A 21,519-nucleotide genomic window follows, 5' to 3' on the forward strand; every position below is an offset into this window, starting at 1 on the left:
AAGTGGGTAAATGTGTTGCTCACCCTTAGGACTGGCATATCTTTAAGAGCAGTCTGATTTCCTCTCATCTGACGCTGGACCATTCCCCAGTAGCTGGCAAAGGCCAGTGTGGAAGTTTGATTTGCTGAGATGGGCAATTATTGCTTTTGAGAGAGCAGAGAGAGGCTCTGTTAGCTATGGGAAGCCAATAGCTCTTCACAAAAGACCCTTGATGTTCTGGACTGAACTGTAGTTGGTGCTTATTTCAGCTTTTAAGGGAAGTCTTAATTATCATATAGGACCTGAATATTTTTAGGAAAAAAATTAAGATTTTTTTTCCCCAGCTTTTGTCTCTTTGCTGAAGATACCAGTAGATAAGAACAGCAACCCCAGTCCTTCAGGGAGTGTTTCCAAGAGCAGAGTAAAAGAAGATAGATATGTTAATCATATTTAGTGTTTGGTGGTGTTAGGTCTCTCACATACTGTGATTTCTCTTCTAACACAGTGCATTTTATGGCACCACCTGCTATAAAACAGGTTTAGTACATGTCAAACCCAGCAAAATTTCAGCCTCAGCACTATAGTGAAGCAACAACACTGAACTTCTTGCCCAAAATTACACGTGCTTGAAAAAACCTGCCCTGTAGAGTGCCGTCATGTGTCCTGACTCTCAGTACAGAACCATAGAATCATAGACTCATTAAGGTTGGAAATTACTTCCAAGTTCATTAAATCCAACCTTTGACCAAAGACCACCAACTAAACCATGGCACTGAGTGCCACATCCAGTGGTTTCCTGAACACATCAAATCTCAGAATTTGTAGTTTTAAGTACCCATACAGCGGCCAAACCCAGAACCTTTGTGTTATTAGCACCATGCTCTAACCGCCTCAGGTAATCACATGCATCAAGTAGTTGGAAAAATACTATCCTCATTTAATGAAGTGAAAATAATTTTTTTTAGCTTAAGTAAATTTTATTAACTGGTTTGAAGTGACTTATGTTATAATGATAGGAACATAAGTACATGCATAAAAAATATCTCCTGGATGCTGGCATATAACAAGGAATGTTTTGTAGTGATAAGAACTGATCCTTGAGACTGAGATCATAGTTGTGTTTCTGTCTCCACCAGAATTACCATGAACTCTGGTAGATTGCTGAGTTGAATTGATTTGACTAAATAGAGTAGAATTTGTGTATCTCAATTGTATTTTTCCCAGACAAGAATTTAGAGCTGCTTTTCTTATATTTTTCTTTTCTAGATCTGTATGCATAATTTTTTTCCCATGGATTTATTACAGAATAAATTAATTTGGAAGTACTGTCACGGGAAATTTATTTGATTCTCATTTGGAAGATCAAATCACATTTTTGAGCCACAGACTGGATTCTTAGTATGAAAAAATGTTCCTCCTTTTGAAAAGACATGGTTTTGCAAACTAATGGAGCCTGAGATTCTATTTCTGGTACATATTAACTACATTTTCTGAGAACAAACCAATTTGTGTAATTACTCCAAATTCCTGCCACAGCTAGAAGTCTGTACAACTCCCTACTGATAGTCTTTCCAGTATTATTCCCATATCCATGCACTTATTCCAGTAATATCTTTAACTGGAATACTACATCAAGAATTTTCTTTAGAGAGTATATTTTTGCTCATAAGACTTTAGATCATCCATATAGTTTGATTGATAGCTTTGTTTGCTAACTGGAGTCTCTCTTTGTTTACTTCTTATTCATATATTCCAAAAGGACCTGAAAATCTTAATCAGTTCCATGATCCTGTAGTGGGGGACACCCTACCGACTAAAAGAAAGAAAATCTCAAGTCAAGGGAGCTTAAAGTAGCTAACATAGAGGAAGTAAATAGGTGTAGAAAAGGAGGATAAAATGGAGAAAATGAGCCAAGGTTTCAGGAAAAACAAAGAAGGATATAGTCTCTCTGAAATCAAATTAACTGAGGATATTGGTGGCTAAAATGTATGCGAGTGCAAAGCAGAAATTAAAATTCCTTTTCACTGTTACTTGATCTGCGTCCCAAGTTCTTGATAGTCATGAGAAACGTTGACCCAGGGGTGATGGGTCATACACCTGTAGGGAGTCCAACACTACCTGCGTGGCACTGGTTTCACTTCAGACATCTGAGCAGAGAGGTGCCCCTGGTGAGCAGCATGGTGGTTGCTCTGCAGGTCAGTGTGGTGAAGGACTTCCTTTGACCCAGCTGAGATCAAGGCTGTTTCCCTGTGAGCAGCTGTGCTCTAACAAACAGGCTCCTGTACTCTCTTAAGAGAGCACCTCAAACCAGAGGCACCCATACATTGTAGCTGCTTTCAACAATAGTTTCCACATCTTGTAGAAAACAGAACAGGCTTTCCTGATCAAAACACAAAACTGCCAGCACTGCCTACATGTTTTCTTACCTTTAGCCTGATCTTGATTATTTTTTTTTCATATTTAAAAACTAAAATCCAAAAGCATTTAATGTCAGATGTCTAAAATGACTGTGCTATGCATCATGCAAGTGACTGCTGGCTTCTGAAAAAGCTGTAAGTACAATTTATTGTGATGCCTTTCCCTCCCTCTGGTAAATGGACATAAATATTCACAGGGCTGGGTACATTAGGCTAGGTAGATTATTTATTCATTTGCTAGAAGAAGTATTTGTAAATAAATGCTATTAAAAAAGAAAAGCATTGAAAATCTCCTTCATAGTCCTTTAACCAATGTTAGTGCATTACAGCATAGCTGAATTTGCTGAGACACTAATAGGTAAGTTATTCTGAAGAGTAGGTGTCAGTGAATATTTAAGGGATGTTTGAATTGTTTTTCGAATTTTGCATACAAATATTGATATTGTGCAATATTGAATAAATTTATTGCATGTCCAGTAGGGCTTACAGCCCTATCAGTGAAACCAGGGGGGATATTTTTGAGTAGAGTCAGCTGGATTTTATTTGAAAGGTTTACATTTTGTTTGCAGAAGAGAAGAGGCAAATATTCATTTTCACTATGTTCCTCTACTACTTAGTTATTTTTAGAATTTCCTTTAGCTTTGGAGTGCTAGTGACTATTCTGCTTTGGTCTTTTTTTTTCAATCAAGCATTGTTATTACTTTGTTAGCATACCTTTCTCCTTAGAAGAAGGAAATTGCCTTACCCTCAGAGCAGAGTTCATCCTGTCTGATGTAGTCATGTGCAGAGCAGATGTTGAGTCTAAGCCCCCTACTTCCAACTCTTTTTCTAGTCAATGAAGAAAGATGAGCACTTCTGGAGTAATTTGTCTCTGAAATCCACCTCAGGATGTCAGGGATTTCACACTGGAATTGTGAAATACACCATTTGGTGTACAGTGTCAAGATGATGGTGCTTATCTAAGTACCAAACCAAGGCTCAAAGAAGATGGGATGAACACCCCTATGAGTGATAGTCAATTCTTGGTGCCACGTCAATGGCTTGGCAAAGTGTTTATGAAAAAGCAGTCTTTGACAGGATGAAGTGTGATGCTGTAGAATGTTCCATGGATTTACAGTCTCAATTTCCAATTTCAGGGAGGAGAACATTGCTATTATCAGGGAAAAATTCGAGGAAATTCTGTATCATTTGTTGCCTTGTCAACATGCCATGGATTACAGTAAGTCTGCTGTTTTGTTTTTACTGACCTTTGTTTATCACTCTTTTAAGCAAAATCAAATTGTTTATAGTAAAATGATACATGTATATAGTAAAATAAGTGCTATTTATTTTCCTACCAGTTTGTCACCAATATTAAGAAATCAAAAATCTTCAAAATTTCCTTTTTTTTTTTTCAAAGCTGAGGACTAATGGCAGTGGCCAGGTATTGTTTTAAGATAATTTATTATAGAGATAGCAGAGTAGAAGTAGCTGAAAACATCTTATTCTAGAAAAATAAAAACAATGCCAGTGAATTATGTGGAAATTATGTTCTTTTCTTGTTGCTATAATGATGTATACTTAATTTTTTTCTAGTCTCTTTACAAAGAAAATGTCAGTTTAGAATTTATCTTGCATTATCCATTTTTTTTAACAGAATTTCTGGCCTTAAGCTGTGTGTATGGGACAATAACTTTAATATAGTGAAATCTTGAAAAATCTAGAAGAAAAGGTATAAGAGGGCGCAATAATTTCTATTTGAAGTACATAATTTTACTTATAATTAAAGGCTCTGTCAAGTGAAGGTTACATGAAGTTGTGTATGGATTGTGCATCTTTTGGATCTGTCTACTTTTGGCACTATTGAATGATGCTAGTCAGGTTTTCAGATCAACCAAGTGCCTGTCACATCTGGGAATTACAGGATCTCAGCACTACTAATACTGACATCAGCTTGAAAAGTCATGGCACCAAGTGAGCCTGTGTGGAGGTCACATGAGCTTTACTTTTTTTTTTGTGGAAGCAGAGTGGATGCTGATGGAAATCTTCAGTCTATAGTCTATCTGCAATTATTCTGTAGTTCAGTCATATAAGTACTTTTATTCGAGTCATATAAGTACTTTTATTTGAGTAGTGTCTTTCTTTTATAGTTGTATATTCTTTGGTATGAAGGGGAGAATGCATGCAGAAGACTTGTCATCCTTTCACTTGTCTGATTTACAGCTGTGCAGCTCAAGAAACTTGAGCCCGGTTTGAAGCATGGACAGTGAGCCTAAAAATAGCAGCTTCCTAATGCATCCTGAGCCACTGCATGGCTTCCATTAGCAGTGATCCATTAGGTCTTGGCCCCTGCTAACTCCTAGGAGAAAAAGTAGAAACAAAGGAGAGCCTGCATATGTCTTCTCCTGCTCTCTTTCTGTGAGTTTATGCTTAACACTGACTGTTCTGCTGCTCTGTATTCTTCAATGGCCTGATATCCAAATTGGTCCCTTCTAAAGTTACATGATAGATGATGCATTTTTTTCATTATATAATTCAGCTCTCTCTTGAGAGGTATCTCCCTGTCTCCTCTCCCCACCCCTCCCTCCATTTTCCCCCTGATATAAAAAAGTTTCAGCTGAGTTCTTTGACACAAGGTTACTCTAATCAGGCTGGTATTTCAAACATCCAATATGAGAAAGTAATGTTTCCTGAGCTGTATTAAACTCACATTCTCTGACACTGCATCTCCATCATTGCAACTAGCTCCTATACAGCTGATTTTAAATTATAAGTAATTACTAGAAACTCACACTGACAATCAGAGCTCCTTAGCTAAAACCACATTTTGCAGTATCTTGCTGGAATAAGGGCAGCTGGGCAGAGTTGTCTTCCGTAAGGTCTGTGGGATAGGAGCTTTGCTTTAATGAATTTTAGGAAGTACACAAGACAGAACAGATGCCTTTAAGAGAATAACAAGCTTCATATTTCTGATGGTCATGCCAGTCTCCTCTTTTGCATATTAGTACCTCTAGATCTCAGCCAGTAACAGCAGAATTATTCATACATGTGAAAAAATGTTGGGGATTTTTAATCATAAGTTACGAGTTCTTCTTCTAGTAATGTTTGCTTTGCATCCTTCCTTTTATTGTTAAATCAATCACATCTGGCTGACAGAATATCTGAAATTATGGATGTCTTCTTAATGACTTGGCTAATGACAAATGTATCTCTGCAACCTTAACTTCGAGCAAGCCATTTTGCTTGGATTTTTGTTTTGTTTTCGGTGGGATATGCAGTAACCACGGTTTCCTATGAGGTAGCCCAAGAAAGACTTTGAATGCAAAGGCCGGCGGTTGCTGGGATGTGAGTGAGCTGTAGTGAGGCACGACTCGCAGCCCGGGCTGGGAGCCGAGGGCACAGGCAGCGGGCACGGCTGGGATCTTGCTGCCGGCTGGTGGTGAATGCAAAAACTGCCGTCGCTGCTGTGAATTCCACTATCACGGCTACAGATGTGATTGTCTGAAGAATACACATCATCAAAATGCAGGCTTTTGAAATGTTTTGCTTTCTGTTTCACACACCCGTGAGCGTGTGGTTTATTCAGAGCACACTAGGTCTATGGTAGCTGGTGGGAAAAGAGCCATGAATGCCTTGAGTGGGAAGGTCAGGTCTGTAGGTCAGCTGTGACTATTTTTCTTGTCACTGTTGAGTGACTTGATCAGAGGTCAGTGCTGCTGGGAGCAGCAGTCTCACGAGAAGCTCTTCACTGACAGTGCTTCAACTTGCACTACTTAACTAAAGCTGCAATTAGAGGGAAGGAAGTTTTGACTGATAAAGAGCTACAGCATCTTCCCCAATCTTATTTCCAAGCAAAGAAATGATGCTAGAATATTTTGCTTAAACTGTATAGATAGTATTTATTTCTAAAGAATAGGCACATATAATTTGAAAGGTGAAGCAGCTTTACATTGTAGTTATGTTCATACCTGATATATGTTATACAGTCAGTAACCCAGGTTACTTCTGTGAATGTCAATTTTGCTGATAAAAAATTACTGCATAAGAAAAAAGAAAAGGATCTGTTTTTGTTGCTTGTAATTCCTGTTAGTTTTGGGTGTTTTTAACAGTAAGGTAAGTAAGGTAAGTAAATAAATAATCTCACTTTCATGCTGTTGTTGTTGTGTGCTATGTGCCAAATTTGAACTTACAGCTCCTATTTAGGGCCAAGCTTAAACACCTTAGTAGTAGTAGGCCCTTTGAAAAGGACATGCTGATACAGCCTAATCCCAGCCATGTGTGTATGCCACTGCAATAAAGGGAAAACTACTTAAAAATATTCTGGTTTGGTTGGAGATCAGAATGTATTGATATAAGATATATTTGTTTTTCTGCTCTTACAGAATATATAATATTTGTATCAACACTTTATTTGAATGAAATGCTAAGGAAAGAGTTAATAAAAGACCCATTAAAACCTAAGGATAATTCAATTGAATGCTATTTTTATCTGGGGAAAACTATGCATGTGTTCCAAATATATGTTCCTAAAGACAGATCCCTTATTTATCTGTTGCAGGTAGATATCTCCTGCATGGACTGGGGGCTTTGGACTGGATTTTCAGTTGGTTAAATTAGTCCATTTTGTGTTTAAATGCATTGTAGAGAAGGTTTGTGGGAGAAAGAAGTCTGCTTCACCACAGGAGAAAATCTGTCTTTCTAAAGTGAAGAAACAAAAAGATTGATCCAGGATTGCATTCAGTTCCTGAAACCATTTTAAACTCTTCCTTTCTCAAACATTTAAATTGTCAAAGTATATTAACTTTAAGAAGCTACTTCCATGTTGCACTACTGTTTGTTTATTAAATCTGTATTTACATTTCCTGCTCTTGACAGTGGGATGTTCTATGATGGAAATCATACTTACCTTATTGAACCAGATGAAAACTACACTTCAGATGTAAGTAGAACTTATAGTAGTCCTGCTGTGTTTTTTGACTGCAGTCATCCATGGGTATAGGGTAGGCATAAGGCCATGGGACCAAAGGGTTATCTTCTCATTCCCAACTAGTTTACCTTGGATGTGAGACTCCACAGACAAAAGCAGACCTGCAAAAATTAGACGGTGATGTGTCTATATGTGTGTGGTCTGTAGCTCTTGGCTGTAGAGCACTGCAGCACTAGAGGAGGGTCTCTTGGAGCCTGTGAGTGCCCAGTCCCCTTCTCTGGCACTGCTCTGGGTTTATTATATCACTCTCCTCCTGGTTCATCCTTGACTCCAGTTCAACAGCTCCTGGGACTTTCATTGACTCTCCCTGTGCAGCTCTGGGAGCTTAATTTAGGCCTAGCTCTATGTGCTCAGCCACTGTGTTTGAGGTACTCAGATATAAAAGGTGGTTAAATGTGGCATAAGCCATCACATTGCAGGTGGGAAAAGAAGAGTGTAAAGTGCCTTGCAACTTGCATGTTCTCTGGGGTATGTGTTGCGTAAAAATTGGAATTGTCTGTTTAATGCTCATGAGATGGATTAATTTTTCCTGATGTAATATGGGCAATTATTTACTATTTCAGGATGACTTCCATTTCCACTCTGTTTACAAATCCAAGTTGTTTGAATTTCCTTCAGTCGACCTGCCGTCTGGTATGATTTTTTAGTATTTATGACTTGAGTGTTTTAGTCTAAGGCCAAATTTGTTGATTGTATTTGCTCGATCATCTTCTGAGAGTATATTGTTTTGTTATATATACTTTCTTTTACCCAAACAAATAAAAAAACACTGAAAAAGCCTCCCATTTCAAAACAGTGAAAGCACAGGAAAAGAATCTGAAATGATAAAAAAACCCTGAATCCAATGAATGAAACCTTTCCTACACCTTCAGGTTGTGATGCATGTTTCTTTTAACAGGTCATGTGGTCTGTGGGCTGGATTATATGCTGGTATTTGTAGAGAGGAAAGGACTGAGGTAGCCTAGAGGTGATGAAAATAAACACCACGTTGATGGTGGTTGATAACTCCTCATGAGATTTTCTTGTTTTGAGACACAGGGTGAGTACTATGGAGTGAGCATGAGTCTGGGAGACAAGAAGCTGCCCAATGTAGTTTCTGTTCAGTGACTCTTATCTCCAGTCTGATCAGCATCTTTCACGGTACTGGCTATGATGAGGGCTGTGCATTTCAGTGCAGATGAATTTGGAGGCAGAAATTGTTTCAAGTGCTTGTAGTGATGAATGCCCATATTGTGTGTGGAGGGAGAAAAGATTTTTTTTTAAAAATGGGTTTTCATCTGAGAGGTTGGTTTGTTAATTGAAGCTAAAATTGCAGTAGTTGTGCCATATCCCCATTCTGTCAAGGATTTCCCAGTTTTCCTGCCCTACAACGCATATCCTAGATAAACATAGCTGTCCTTTGTAGATACTGACATTTTGGTAGAAACCACCTCCAGTCTGATTTCTTCAGGAGAGTTGCAGATGTTTGGTTATCTTGTTACAAACTATTTGTCCTGTGGTAACATTTGGATCTGAGATCTCTAGGGTGCCGAGTACTGCACGCAGATGGGTCCATCCCTGGAGCACAGTTTGTGCAGGTTTGCCAGTTGTTAAGCAAAGTAGAATCATTCAGGGAGCTAATGAGAAAAGAACAAAAAAAGGAAATTGCTACCTGGGTTGCCTTAATTTCAGTTCTGAAGAAGGAATCTGTCTGAATCCAAACAAAAGCAGTGTCCCAGCTTGGTGCCTCCTGTCCTGGGATGATGATTGCCCAGGCAAGGTAGAGGCAAAGCTGGGATGAAGGGACATGAGCAAAAAGGCTCATGACATTTGTGCAAGGCATTAACTTCTGGGTCACAAAACTTCCTGTGTACCTGCACCTTACACACGTATCATGCTTGCTACCTGTGCTTGCAGAGATGATAGTGTAATGAGAGCAATTTATTGAACATAGAGTCAAATAATAGAGTGCATCATTTATCACCTTTTCTTGAGGACATATAACTCCAAAGATTGGAAATAATGCAACCAATGCTGAGTTTAAAATAAATCTTCTATCTCAGGTTGTTAAGCTAAGACACTGCTAGTGTTGGTACTTACTATCTATAAGCTGTTTTATAAGATTCCCTAATAGTGAATTTTATGTTTTCAAGATTATAGAATAAAATTGTTTTCTGCTTTTAAAATTATGAAAAGGGATTAATTGCAAGTAAATGCCTCATTTTCACCTCCACCAAAGCTTCTTGATTTTCAAAAAACTGTCAAACTAGGGTTTCATGGTCTTGTTTTGTTTATTTGTTTTCCCACAAAAATCCAGATATGCTTGTACAGTTTTGATTTTACTACAGATAACAAATAAATAGTTGCTGGATTTGCTGTACAAAGCCCAGTACGTGACATAATGGGACTTGTTGCCATCTAGATTGAATTAGAATCACAGGATGGTAGAAAAATTAGAAGATTTGGTTGCAGAGTCCTAGTCTTCTCAGTTATGCAAGTATTTGTAATGTAGATGAAAGGTAGAGGGTGCTAATCTTCCATCACTTTATGTTTAGGGTCCCATTTCTGGAGAAATAGACTTAATTCACAGTCTACTCTCCCACATGCCCATACTTGTTTTTGTAAATTTGTTTGACAAGGTGTTTCTGATGTTTGTAGTGAAAATTACAGTACAAGTATAACATTATAGCCTCATTAGAACATCCACCATTTTTTTTTTTGTCTGTGATTATTCAATTTATCTCTCTGTAAGTCACCCTCCATACATAATCAGAACTCCAGTGAAGGATGAGAGTTCCACCAGTATCTCTATTTCTTCCTGGCCAGTCTGGAGAGGTCAGACTGCTCTCTTGACTTGACTTTTTTTTCTTTAATTAACATTTGCAGTTAATTGCTAAAAGGATTGTTGTGATTGATTTTTTGAAAGTACTACAACAAAATTACTGTTAGCAGTAGCAAACACTGTGCTGGCGTATATCATCATAGCTACTCTCATAATTTATCAATTAGACTGGCCTAATGAGATTTTGCCTGAAGCCAAGATTTTTCTCTTATCTTTAGAAGAGTGTGTGAGTAAGGTAAGATTTCCACTCAGCCTTTCCACTGCTTTAGGAATGAACTGGATAGATCACCAGCTTTAATACTGGTGTTAGAAAGGGAAAAAATTCAAGTGGTAGGGATTACTCAGTATCAGTGATAGTAAAAGCACACACTATTCTATCATGGTTAAATAGCAATATACTTTATTCATTCTTTTGCTCCCTGTGTATTAAAAAAAACCCCACAAGCTGTTGCAGAAAATAATTGATTGTACTGTACTTTGCAATGGTCTGAGGAATAATGAGGATTTTAAATAAGGAAGCTTGGACAGATGACTTGGCACACTTAGAGCATTTGACTTTGTGTTTACTAGACTGTGTTTTTTCTCACACTCTCTGTTGAGATCTACAATGCCCTGGCATGGTTTTAGATAACAATATGTTATCAAAGGTGCTGTTTTTCAAATAATACATAACAGATGTCCTTTTATTTTGGGATCACATGAAAAATATGGAGATACAACACTTAGGAACGTGATTTAGTGCGACTTGATTAGATTTACAGTTGGATTTGATTTTAACAATCTTTTCCAATCAAGATGATTCTATGATTTTGTGAATCTTCATTACTTTTTTTTTTTTGAGGTAATATATTGCCATCAAAAAAATCTGCTAGGCTCTCTCAACTGTCAACATTCCCTGTGATTTTGCTGGTCATGTTCTTTTGCCTGAGGCTCCTTGGCTGGAAATGCAACCTGTGTACATTTATCCATCTTGTGAGTTATAAGGCAGTGTTAATGTGTGTTAATGGTAATGGCTGCATCATTTCCCTTAGAGATGACTGAATTCTGATTGTGAGTAAAATAATCACATTTGCTGGTAAAGTTATCTGAGACCCTATATACATACTATAAATTATTATTTTATTGATTGAAAAGTGTTATTTTTACTAGTTTCATTAAGCATGTTATAAAATCAAAAATTAAAGGTTGAGATCCAGTTGTGTGTCTAAACTAATTAACATACATAAAGCATAATCAAAAACATTGTAAAAAGGTTTTCAAGATTTAGTTTCTCATCATTGTTCAAGCTCAAAAGTCTACAAGTCTTTAAGCAATAAATAAGAAGCTTGGGTGTGATTTAATTTATCCTTGGTCTTTTTTCTAAAGAAAGTACTCAAGTGCATTGATGTAACCATGAAAACATTTTTAAGCAGAGAGCCTGTGATTGTCCAGGTTGCTCCATGAAAAGCTATCTGCAAACCTCACATACCAAAATGACAGTATAGTCCCTAATTTACACAAGACGATACCAGTTAGTCATGCCTTGTTTTCCTGGTTTGTCTTATTAGTAATTTGCCACTCCTGGTTAAGATTATCACTTAGGCCTGGCAATGTCTTGTCAGATGGGCAACTCAGCTTTGTGTTTTAAGATTTTGCTGATATGTCAGCCCTATCAAATTCCTATCAGCATGGTTTTTAATCCTGTTTTTGAACCTTATGCAGAAATTGTAAAATTAATGTACAGCAGGATGTGAAGCTGTGAGAAACTAGCCTGTCTCACCAGCAAAACTGAACTGGTCAGGAATTTGTAAAACAAGCAGAAGTTGTTTACTGGATATGTGAACTGGAAGATATGTGAACTGGAAGTCCCTTAATTTACACAGCTCCGTCATCCTGTAGCACTATAGGGGCGTCCTATAAACACTATAGGACTATTTACTTCTCTGCATGACTGGTTAAATCACTGGAACACTGAAAGAAATTTTCAGTTCCTTGACACTGAAAGGATGTCCAAAGGTGCAGAAAGCACAAAAGAGGGAAAACAGTGAAAGGAGAAAGACATTATTACAAACTTAAAAACTGTAAACATTTAATTTGCATGAATCAAGAAGATCTTCTTGGGGTTATGCGAATAGCAAACACATTTATACAAGAAAAGGAAAGAGCTTTATTTTGTGTAGAGAAAAGAGAGGCAGGGACTATGAATCTAAAATTAAAGATGGAAAATTACTTCTTGGACATTTGAAAGGGTGAGAGCAAGTGCTATCTTCTGCTTAATTTATGATGTGTCCTTTTCCATGAGGGGCTAGTAATAGATTTGGTGAAAAGGATTTGGCAAAAGAATAAACTACTTGATGCTTATGTTTAGAGATTTAAGAAGTTAAAGACACAGAGGGATTAGCAGGGAGGAATATTGTGTTGGCAAGTGAGCATTGCCAGAATCTTGTAAGGTTTCTCCCAACTCTGACATATTTTGCTTTGTGAATATAATCGTCTTAAAGCATTAATTCTGCCTTCCATGCTCTTCTTATTAATTTAGGTAGCTATTGCAAGAGCTCTGTGAATGTCTGCTGAATTCCTGAAAATGTGATTCACTCCATGGAAGCACTATGCTAATAATATTTCATGCCCAGTATTGGTGAAGTTTTGGCATAGAACATCTGCTCTGCTTTCTGAAGCGTGACACCCACAGATCATCTGTTTCAACAGACCCAGATTATCACTAGTAGAGTTTTTAATAAGATCCATGTTACTGGGAAGCATCTGTAGTCTTGCCTCTCTTCTAGCTGGAAACTTGAAAAAATGAGTTGATGCTGCATCTGAAATGCTGAAGAGTGCCATACTACTGTCATGTTGCATCAGGGTCACTAATTGCTGGGCTATATTTTTGTAAATATTCCATGTATTTGTCTGTGTTTTCTGCTTAGAGTTCTGGCAGACGAATACTACATCACAGAATTTTGTTGTAAGGCCAAGACACAAAAGAAGGAAAAGGCAGGTATGTGCCAATATGCTTGTTTATAAGGAACATGCCGTCAAGTTTGTTTCATGTCTGCTGAGTTAATTTGTCCAGCTGGAGTCCTGCTGCTCCTGCTGGTTTGGCATGAGATCTCTATATCAATACAGCTAATACAAAAAGAGGTGTCTAATGTAAGCTAAACATTGATGGGTGCTCTTGGACATTGCCTACCTGAAGAGTTAGAAAATTTTTATATACTGCTACATGGCAAATAAAAAAGTAGATAAAATAATCTTGATAATTTTGAGTATAGTTTTATCAGAAACTCCCATAATTAAACCTATATATTTTTTTTATGTTGTAATAGTGACAAGTAGCTACTTTACCTCACTTAATTTTGTTTCAAAATAAATATTCTAAACAGAGACTTCATTCCCTGTTTATTAAAGTGGGGAAGCCACTAAGTGCAGATGTTTGTTACCAGTTACACTCTCTCTGTACTGTTAGACTCTAAGAGTTACATTCTCTCCATAGGTTCGTCAGATTCCACGTAAAGTTGAAGAGGAAACAAAATACATTGAGTTGATGATTGTAAATGATCATCTAATGGTAAGACTGACACATTTCAACATCTTACAATTAGCATCAAATTGTCTTAATTTATCCAGAGGGCATAAAAATAAAGAACACTATAAGGCCAGAATAAATTCAGTATGTCCTTAATAGAAGAGATTATGGTCTCATTTACTATCGATGAAGTTGGTTTTGAATTTTGACAAGTTAATTTCACCTAGAATGCAACTAGGCCCAAGGATCAGAAAGAAGGGTCAGAAAGTAACTAATGTCACTGTGACTTAAACTGATGATTTTCTTTCTGGCTTTCCTGAGCATTTCTCTTAGTTACAGGCACTCAGCTATCCATAGTGCAGTTATTTCAGTTGTGCAGCAGCTGTTGAGAATGGGGAAATTAACAGTGACCAGATTTTTTTTTGATACGTTCCAATCAATGTAGAGAAAATGATTTTGTTAAACTTTTATACTTTCTCTGGGAGAATACAGTGGGGTTTTTAACATAGTGGAAAGACACATAATAACAGTGTGTTGAGGAAAAGCCAGACTTATTCAAGTGGGAAAAAGCACATATTTATATCAGTGAAGATGATTTATTAATCATTTAATGAAGGAAATATCAAAGGAAAAGGCAAATTCTTCATCACTTGCAGTTTTCAAAGGTAGGTTCAAACACAAACAATGGATTTCCTCTTGAAGTAACTGGATGAAGTTCAGCCTGGTAGTACCCATCCGACTGGTGACATTAGATGTTTTTATGGTGCCTTATGGCTTTAAAATCAAAATATTTCTATAAATCTTGTCTACTTCTTCTGTAATGTGAAGCAATTCTCTCACACAATACCTGAATTGGCAAAAATAGACATGAAAGTGTACAAAAAGTGTGCCACTGTCCTTAGACAGCATACTCCTCCACCAGCTCAGTTTGGTGAACACAGGAATAAATTCTTGGATTAAATTAATAATATTGGATGAAAATTCCTTAAATCAGTGTAACTGTGTTTGATCATAAGGACCTGAAGCCACAGCATTTCCCTTGGGATCCTCCTATCTGTTCAGGCCGATTTTCTTCAAGGACAATGTTTCCTAATTTTGTCTAATCACAGCTACTGCAAGAGTCAGTCCAGTTAGGAGTTTATTCTCTGAGATGAGTGCCAGTGATCAAAGGAGCCAAATAATTTCCTCCTGTGAGAAGGAAATATCATTTTCTATGGGCTTAACTTCCTTGTTTTTGGTGTTTTTTCCCCCCATTCCTGCTTGAAAGGATGCCTGTTCTATGCCCTAGTTCTTGGAAACTTCTTGCCCTCTAAAAGATCCTAATTTCCAGAAAATATGGACAATTTTCATTCCAAAATCAAGTATCATGGGGCACAAGATGGCAAAACATTTCTGAAAATCTTGTACACTTTATCTTAAATTCTTCTGATGTACCTGGGATTTTCATGTCCATGATGTTCATTCATAACTGTGGTGGGTTTTTTTTTGTTGTTGTTGTTTTTGGTGGTTTGTTTTTTTTTTTTTTTTTTTTTTTTTTTTCCCTGGAAATAGGAGTACCTGAACAGCTGTTTCTAGTGCCATTTTTATAACACTGCATTACAAATTTCACTAAAGGTGCCATTGGAGTCTGATTGCTGAAGTGGTTTGAACCAGTTACTATGGCTTTATAGAGTGTGCAACTATACAAGAAGAAAACCAGAAAACAGCTTAAAACAGGAAATTGAAAAAAAAAAAGGAGCCTGATAGATTAAAACACGTATGCAGGCACTTCTGGGATAACAGATCTTAAGGAGTCTCAGCTATGGAAATTTTTGTTGCTAATTTCTGCATTGGCTTTTGTGATTAATTTTAAAATTGCCAACAATAATGATGGCAACAGAAGAGACTAACAGAATGTTCCTGTTCTTATGGAATTTTCCAGTAAAGATTCTAGGGTACTTTCTAAAGAAGTAAGTTGTGAGGACATTCATATGTCCTCACAACAGCTGTTGTAAAGTATATCAGTAATGTGCATTTCTGAGCAATTTTCTACTATTGGTTATTAACATTACACTCAGCACAAGAGACAAAACATCGTACAGGGGCTTTATTGTTGATATAATTGCTTTTTACTTCATGGTGTTTTGGAATTGGATGTTGTTTTTCTGAAATCTGTACCTGTCACTGGTCTGTGCTTGTTTCACAGTGTAAAAAGCACCGCTTGTCAGTTGGCCATACCAACAGCTATGCCAAATCAGTTGTGAACATGGCTGATTTGGTAAGTATCACTCAACTATATGTTGTTTTACGTGTAAGATGAGTCATAAGATTCTCCTGATGATAGATGCAGAAGTTGTCAGCTCACGGTATAACAAAGTAATTTATGAATACAAATTTTCATCTAGAACCACAATCATTCACCTATAGAGCCTTTGTCTAACATAAAGCATCAGAGGGGTTTTATTTTGTGGCTTTAAACATTTAAGTATCCTGCTGGATTGGTCCCTTGAGTCGGAGTTTTAAAGAGCACCTTAGATATGACAATTTCTAGCACAGGATCCCTGTTTTGACAACTTTAAACCCAAAAGGCAACCTGAAATTCTAATGCATTAAAATTTCTCCAGAAAAAGTGCACTTGAGTAAATCAGTTAGAATAGGGACATACAGGTGAACTGTGTGGACTATATTTAGTGCTAAATCAGACCAGCTGCTGGCTCTTGCACCTCACCGCAGCAAAGTATTAGAAAAAGAAAAGTATTACTAGAGGAAGAAAATACTTGAAAGTATTTGGTGTGGAGTGTTAATGCAGCATTGAAAGGGTGTCCCTTTTTTTGTGATTCAGCCAGCATGAGTTGAAATACTCCTGTAGACGTATACAACAATGAAAAATTATGGCTTTGTAGGTCATTATTCCACATAAGAGGGCCCTTGTGTGTCATTGGGTGAGTTGGCTGTTATAAAAGCCAACCATTAAATTCAAATATTTGATCTATTTGGAATGTAGTAATTTTTTAAAAATCACATTTTTCTTCTATGTACCTCTGCCTGTGTAGGCTAAGAGAAGGCTAGGAGAACTGATTGAAGAATTAAGCTTAAAATTTTGGTTTTACCTGGTTTCCGTGTTTGTTGGTTAAGGGAGATAAAATCACCTACAAGAATGCAAAGTGTGCTAGAATAAGTGAAATATTTAGTTATGTAAAAATGCAAGCTCTTAAAAAAAAGCAGTAAACCTCATCTTTGTTCTATTTGACATAATATATTTGTTCATTCTGTTAATGTACTAGATATATAAAGAGCAACTTAACACGAGGATAGTATTGGTTGCCATGGAAACCTGGGCTACTGATAACAAGTTCACCATATCTGAAAACCCCTTGGTGACTCTTCGTGAGTTTATGAAATATAGGAGGGATTTTATCAGAGAGAAAAGTGACGCAGTTCACCTTTTTTCGTACGTAACCTTGTGTGATGTTATATTACTGGGGTTTTTTCTTTCCTTGGGGGTTGCTTCTCACAAGTGGCTGATGCATCTCCTTTCTGTTGTGTGTGTAATCCACAATAATTATGAAAATAAAGTTTTGGATGGGAAGGTGGGAAAAAAATCAATGCAGAAACTGCTTGCCAGTGAAACTAGAGGTTTGACTTTTATTTTAGTTTTAACATACTAAGCCTGAGCTGCATGCGCTGTAATCCTTTGTTATTCTGTGCAACCACCTGTTCCACAAGTGCAGCTATATGAAGAGTCATGCATGGTTCCACCTCAGAGATTGACTTCTTCAGCAGGTTTTGAAACCAATGAGGTTTTCTGCTGAAGTGCACTATGGCCTGCTTTACTTTGTTGAATAACCTGCATGCTGCAGATTACTGAAGTGTTTCAGATTCTCAAAACAGTTTGTTCTCCCAAGACATTTGAGATATAAGTATGCTAAACTGAGAAGATATTATTTTCTCTAAGTATCTTGTTTTGAAAATAAGAAGATTGCAAAATTTTTATTTTGTAAATAAATATATTTACAATAATACAGGAGAGATACATGGCTGAGATTTTTGATTCACATATGACATGCCAGATTAATATCTCTGTTGGAGTCCTTTTTTCTCTCTGCTGACTGTTTTAGGAGCCTGTAAGAATAAACTTAACCTAAACACCTCACTTCACATGACTTCAGTAGGGTTCCAGGATACCCAAGCCGGGTATCCACCCTCAGAATTTTTGCACATACCTAATTACTGCCACTGATTTCTGCCTTGAAGAAAGGTAGTAAGATCTGCAAGTGGTGCTTGCAGATTTTGGTTTCTCTGTGTCTCAGATCTTCATCTCTTAAATGGGAATCAGGTTTTCTCATATCCTTTGTGTGTCCTCTCTGGTGACATTGTAAAGTCTTTGAGGGGGAAGTCTGGTTTTTGTGAATGTGTGACTAGGACAAAAGAGAGCCTTATCTGGTCTGTGGCTGGGACTCTGGATACCATTGTAATGCTAATTCCAGTGCTATCCATAGCACCACCACCAATGGCTATTGTCGTATTGCATTCATAGATTGTTTAGAAACAGCACTTTCTGAAATTGTGTCTGTGAGTGAAACACAGCTAAGTTGGGAGGTGGGGGTAGCTGGTGTGATGGTACAATGGTTGCAAATGAGCTTCCACCTTTAGCACAGTTAGCCCACTGTGATCCTTCTTGATGTTTTTTCCTCTCACCTGAGAAAAATAATTTGCTGGATGGATCAGTACTCTCAGGTGGAGCAGAGTATATTTTGTCTCCAGTAACTGGCAGTCATTCATGCTGATGTGGTCAGCACCAAAGAGCTGATTATATTTAGGCTCAGAGTGCATCTGTTCCTTGGATGAGATTGGCTGTAGTTCCAGGGAGTTTTCACCTACCACTGCATCTTCTGCTAATGCATCTACCCTTGAGTTTTACCACATCAGCACTGCCCAATTAGACACATGTAGTTTCACTAGTCCCCTGCATTGGGAGCATGGTGGCCTCTCCTGAACTCTGCCTGGAGCATGTGCCAGCAGAAAGCACTTGCTGCAGTAGAATGTCAAGAAACAAGAGGCTGGGCAGATCCATGTGGTTTGGCAAAGTAGTCCCCTTTTTCTTATATTAGGTAGTCTGAAAAGGAGGAGGGAAGATGGTATAAGTTTTCTGGAGATAACTTGTCATGTGAGGTTTGTGAGTGGTTATCTGTTTTTCCCATTTGGTTTTGCATAATTTGCAATGTAGTGGTGGCATCCAGCATTTGCAAATGGCAGCTTCTCATTTGGAAATCAGAGGGATAGATACTGGAATAGGCAGGTGCAAAACTCGTGGACTGAGCAAGGTAAACTTCTTTTCCTTTTCGTTTTTGTCAAAGGGGGAGTCGATTTCAGAGCAGTCGAAGTGGTGTAGCCCACACTGGTGGAATCTGCTCCTTGCTTAAAGGCGGAGGTGTGAATGAGGTAGGTGGGGATACTGGCATGAGCAAAAAGTGGTGGAAATTTATCTGCAGGGAATTCATCAGTGCAGACATGTTCCTCAAAATATTTTGCTTTTTTTTTTTGCTGATGTAGACTCTTACTGCAGCTTTATAGAAGGGACACTTCAATGAAGAGTGATGAGTGAATAAAGTCAATACACTTCAAATACACTTTTAAGCAAATTCTGCAATATCCTGTCATTCATATTTCCAGCCACAATGCCAAGAGAGAAGCAGACTTTCTCTTACTTATCTTGTCTATAAGCCAGTGTTTAGTTTTCATCTAGCTACCCTGAAGTAAGAATTCTAACACTGTGTATCTGATCTCTACATTTTTTTTGCCTTGGTATGAGAAAAGCTTCACTTGAATCTGAGATACATGTGTGTTACTGATTACTTTTCCTACCTTGCTTGTTTCTTTCAGTTTGGAAAGCCAGACTTAATGGCAGTTACCCTTGCACAGACCTTGGCCCAAAACATTGGCATTTTCTCAGACAGAAGAAAACTTCTAAGTGGTAATTTTATTTGCTTTTTCACTCTGTCTCAAGAGAAAAATCTTAAAAAGGGTCCTATAAGTGTTTTTCTGATATATACTTTATCCTTCTGTTTCTCATAATATTGAAATATTTTTATTTCTTGCAACAATGTGAGAAGGGTCTGACACACTAATTTTCCTCTATTTGAATGCTGTAGTATTGTCCTGCTTATAACTGCTGACAGCACTGGTGTCACCATTTCATCCAAAACAGACCATAATGGTGCCTGCCACTTCCATTCATTTCAGGGAGACTGGTGTCCCACCCACAGACCAAATGGCTGCCATCTTATGACACGAGGGTGGGAATATACATTATTAGGTCAGGGTATAATGAAGAGCCTCCTCAGTACTGGTATATAGAACAGCTCAAACAATACAACTTTTTATCTGTTTTCCTTTATTGATTTCCTTTTGTAGATTACCCAAATATCTAGTATTTGGTACCGTACTGCTCCCACTTCTCTGCTGTAACCTTGGTATTCAGCTCCTTGTTTATGCCTGTTTACCTGCAATGCTTTAATCTCCACCATTTGCCCACAACAAGCGCCTCGCCTTCCCCCTTCCATGTTATATGAAGTCCCAGCTTGAAAGGATTAAAATAAAAATACAGTTTTGAAACAATTTAGATAATGAACTGGAGTATGGACTTACTGGACTGTGTGTGCTTATGTGGCCTACATTTTGAAAGATAAATTACTCTATTGATTAGTGGATTTTTTTTTAGGCATTGTAAAGACATTATATAATGCAGAGATGCAGTTGCATTTAAAGGGTTTTTTGCAGATTATGTAGTACTATTTTTTAAAATACTCAGAAGTGTAGGACCGATGTTCTATCCTACAGACATGCTCAGTATTCATTTTCCAGCCACGTATTTTTGAGTGGATGTAGGGGCAGGGTAAAAGTGAAAATTATAATACTGGTGACTCCCTTTCTTTATGGCTGAGAGGGTCAGGACACTGTTTTGGTAGGGAGAGAGGAGAATGCAGTTGTTAGAGCTTTGTTTCCTTTCTAATTGTACTTTTAAAATGGAAGCAATAAACTGATGTTCATGTATACGGTAAGAGAAGTTATGGAACATGCAAGTGAAAAGCATTTCTACTGAAATTAAAGCAAGACACAGCTTTGAAAGAGGAGGATTGAGACCAGAGCAAAATGATTCCAGCTGGCAGGGCAGAAGGAAGTTGCATGGGGAAGGGAGGCAGGCAGGGGAGGGAAGAAGGGAGGGAGGAAGAGCAGAGGAAAAAGCTGATAGATCCTGCTGTACTACCTTGTGTTCATTGATCATTCCATGCTTTTTTTTGGTCTGAATTATTGTTTGGGGTTTTCCAGGGGAAGATTTTCAAAATCACCTTACCATAGTCGAAGAAGAGAACTAAAAAAGTAGAAAAGTAAATGATTCTTTTTTTTAACTCTGAAAATTTGGGAAATGAGTATCATCACACAGGACAAGACAAGAAAGCTGACTCATGATTTGCAAGTGCAGAAGGCTAACACTGCAGTTTCCTTTAAGAGAAGGAAAGAAAAACAGGACATGTTTTCAAAGCTCACGATTGCATAGAATCATGCAGAGTTTCTAAAAATTTTGGCAAGATGCACTGATACACTTAAACTAAAATGTGCAATAAACTAGCAAATTATTCTTTTCAACTTGTCTGGAAATACGAAATGGAATTGAGTACAGTGTGCTTTTTATGATAAGAATTGTATTATTTTGGACTCACAAGACTTAAGATGTAACCTTTTATTTTTTTTTTTTTTTTTTTGGGCAGGTGAATGTAAATGTGAGGACATGTGGTCTGGATGCATAATGGGAGATATGGGGTAAGACATTTCACTGGAGAAAAGTCATGTT

General features: G+C 37.5%; 1 protein-coding gene across 4 annotated transcripts in view; it reads left to right on the forward strand.

Annotated features, from left to right (window-relative positions):
• Positions 1 to 3,539: 3,539 nt before the first annotated feature.
• The window catches only part of ADAM22 (ADAM metallopeptidase domain 22), a 68,599-nt gene continuing 50,619 nt past the window's right edge, over positions 3,540 to 21,519 (forward strand). For all 4 annotated transcript variants that reach the window (XM_053967855.1, XM_053967871.1, XM_053967845.1 and 1 more), the window contains exons 1-10: positions 3,540 to 3,615; positions 7,251 to 7,314; positions 7,926 to 7,995; positions 13,090 to 13,160; positions 13,656 to 13,730; positions 15,874 to 15,945; positions 16,952 to 17,118; positions 19,025 to 19,109; positions 19,551 to 19,641; positions 21,437 to 21,488. In XM_053967855.1, coding sequence (XP_053823830.1) covers positions 7,255 to 7,314; positions 7,926 to 7,995; positions 13,090 to 13,160; positions 13,656 to 13,730; positions 15,874 to 15,945; positions 16,952 to 17,118; positions 19,025 to 19,109; positions 19,551 to 19,641; positions 21,437 to 21,488 — 743 coding nt within the window. In that variant the 5' untranslated portion in view covers positions 3,540 to 3,615; positions 7,251 to 7,254. The remainder of the gene's footprint in view (positions 3,616 to 7,250; positions 7,315 to 7,925; positions 7,996 to 13,089; positions 13,161 to 13,655; positions 13,731 to 15,873; positions 15,946 to 16,951; positions 17,119 to 19,024; positions 19,110 to 19,550; positions 19,642 to 21,436; positions 21,489 to 21,519) is intronic.

Source organism: Vidua chalybeata, chromosome 1 (genome assembly GCF_026979565.1).
Source record: "Vidua chalybeata isolate OUT-0048 chromosome 1, bVidCha1 merged haplotype, whole genome shotgun sequence".
Taxonomy (NCBI): domain Eukaryota; kingdom Metazoa; phylum Chordata; class Aves; order Passeriformes; family Viduidae; genus Vidua; species Vidua chalybeata.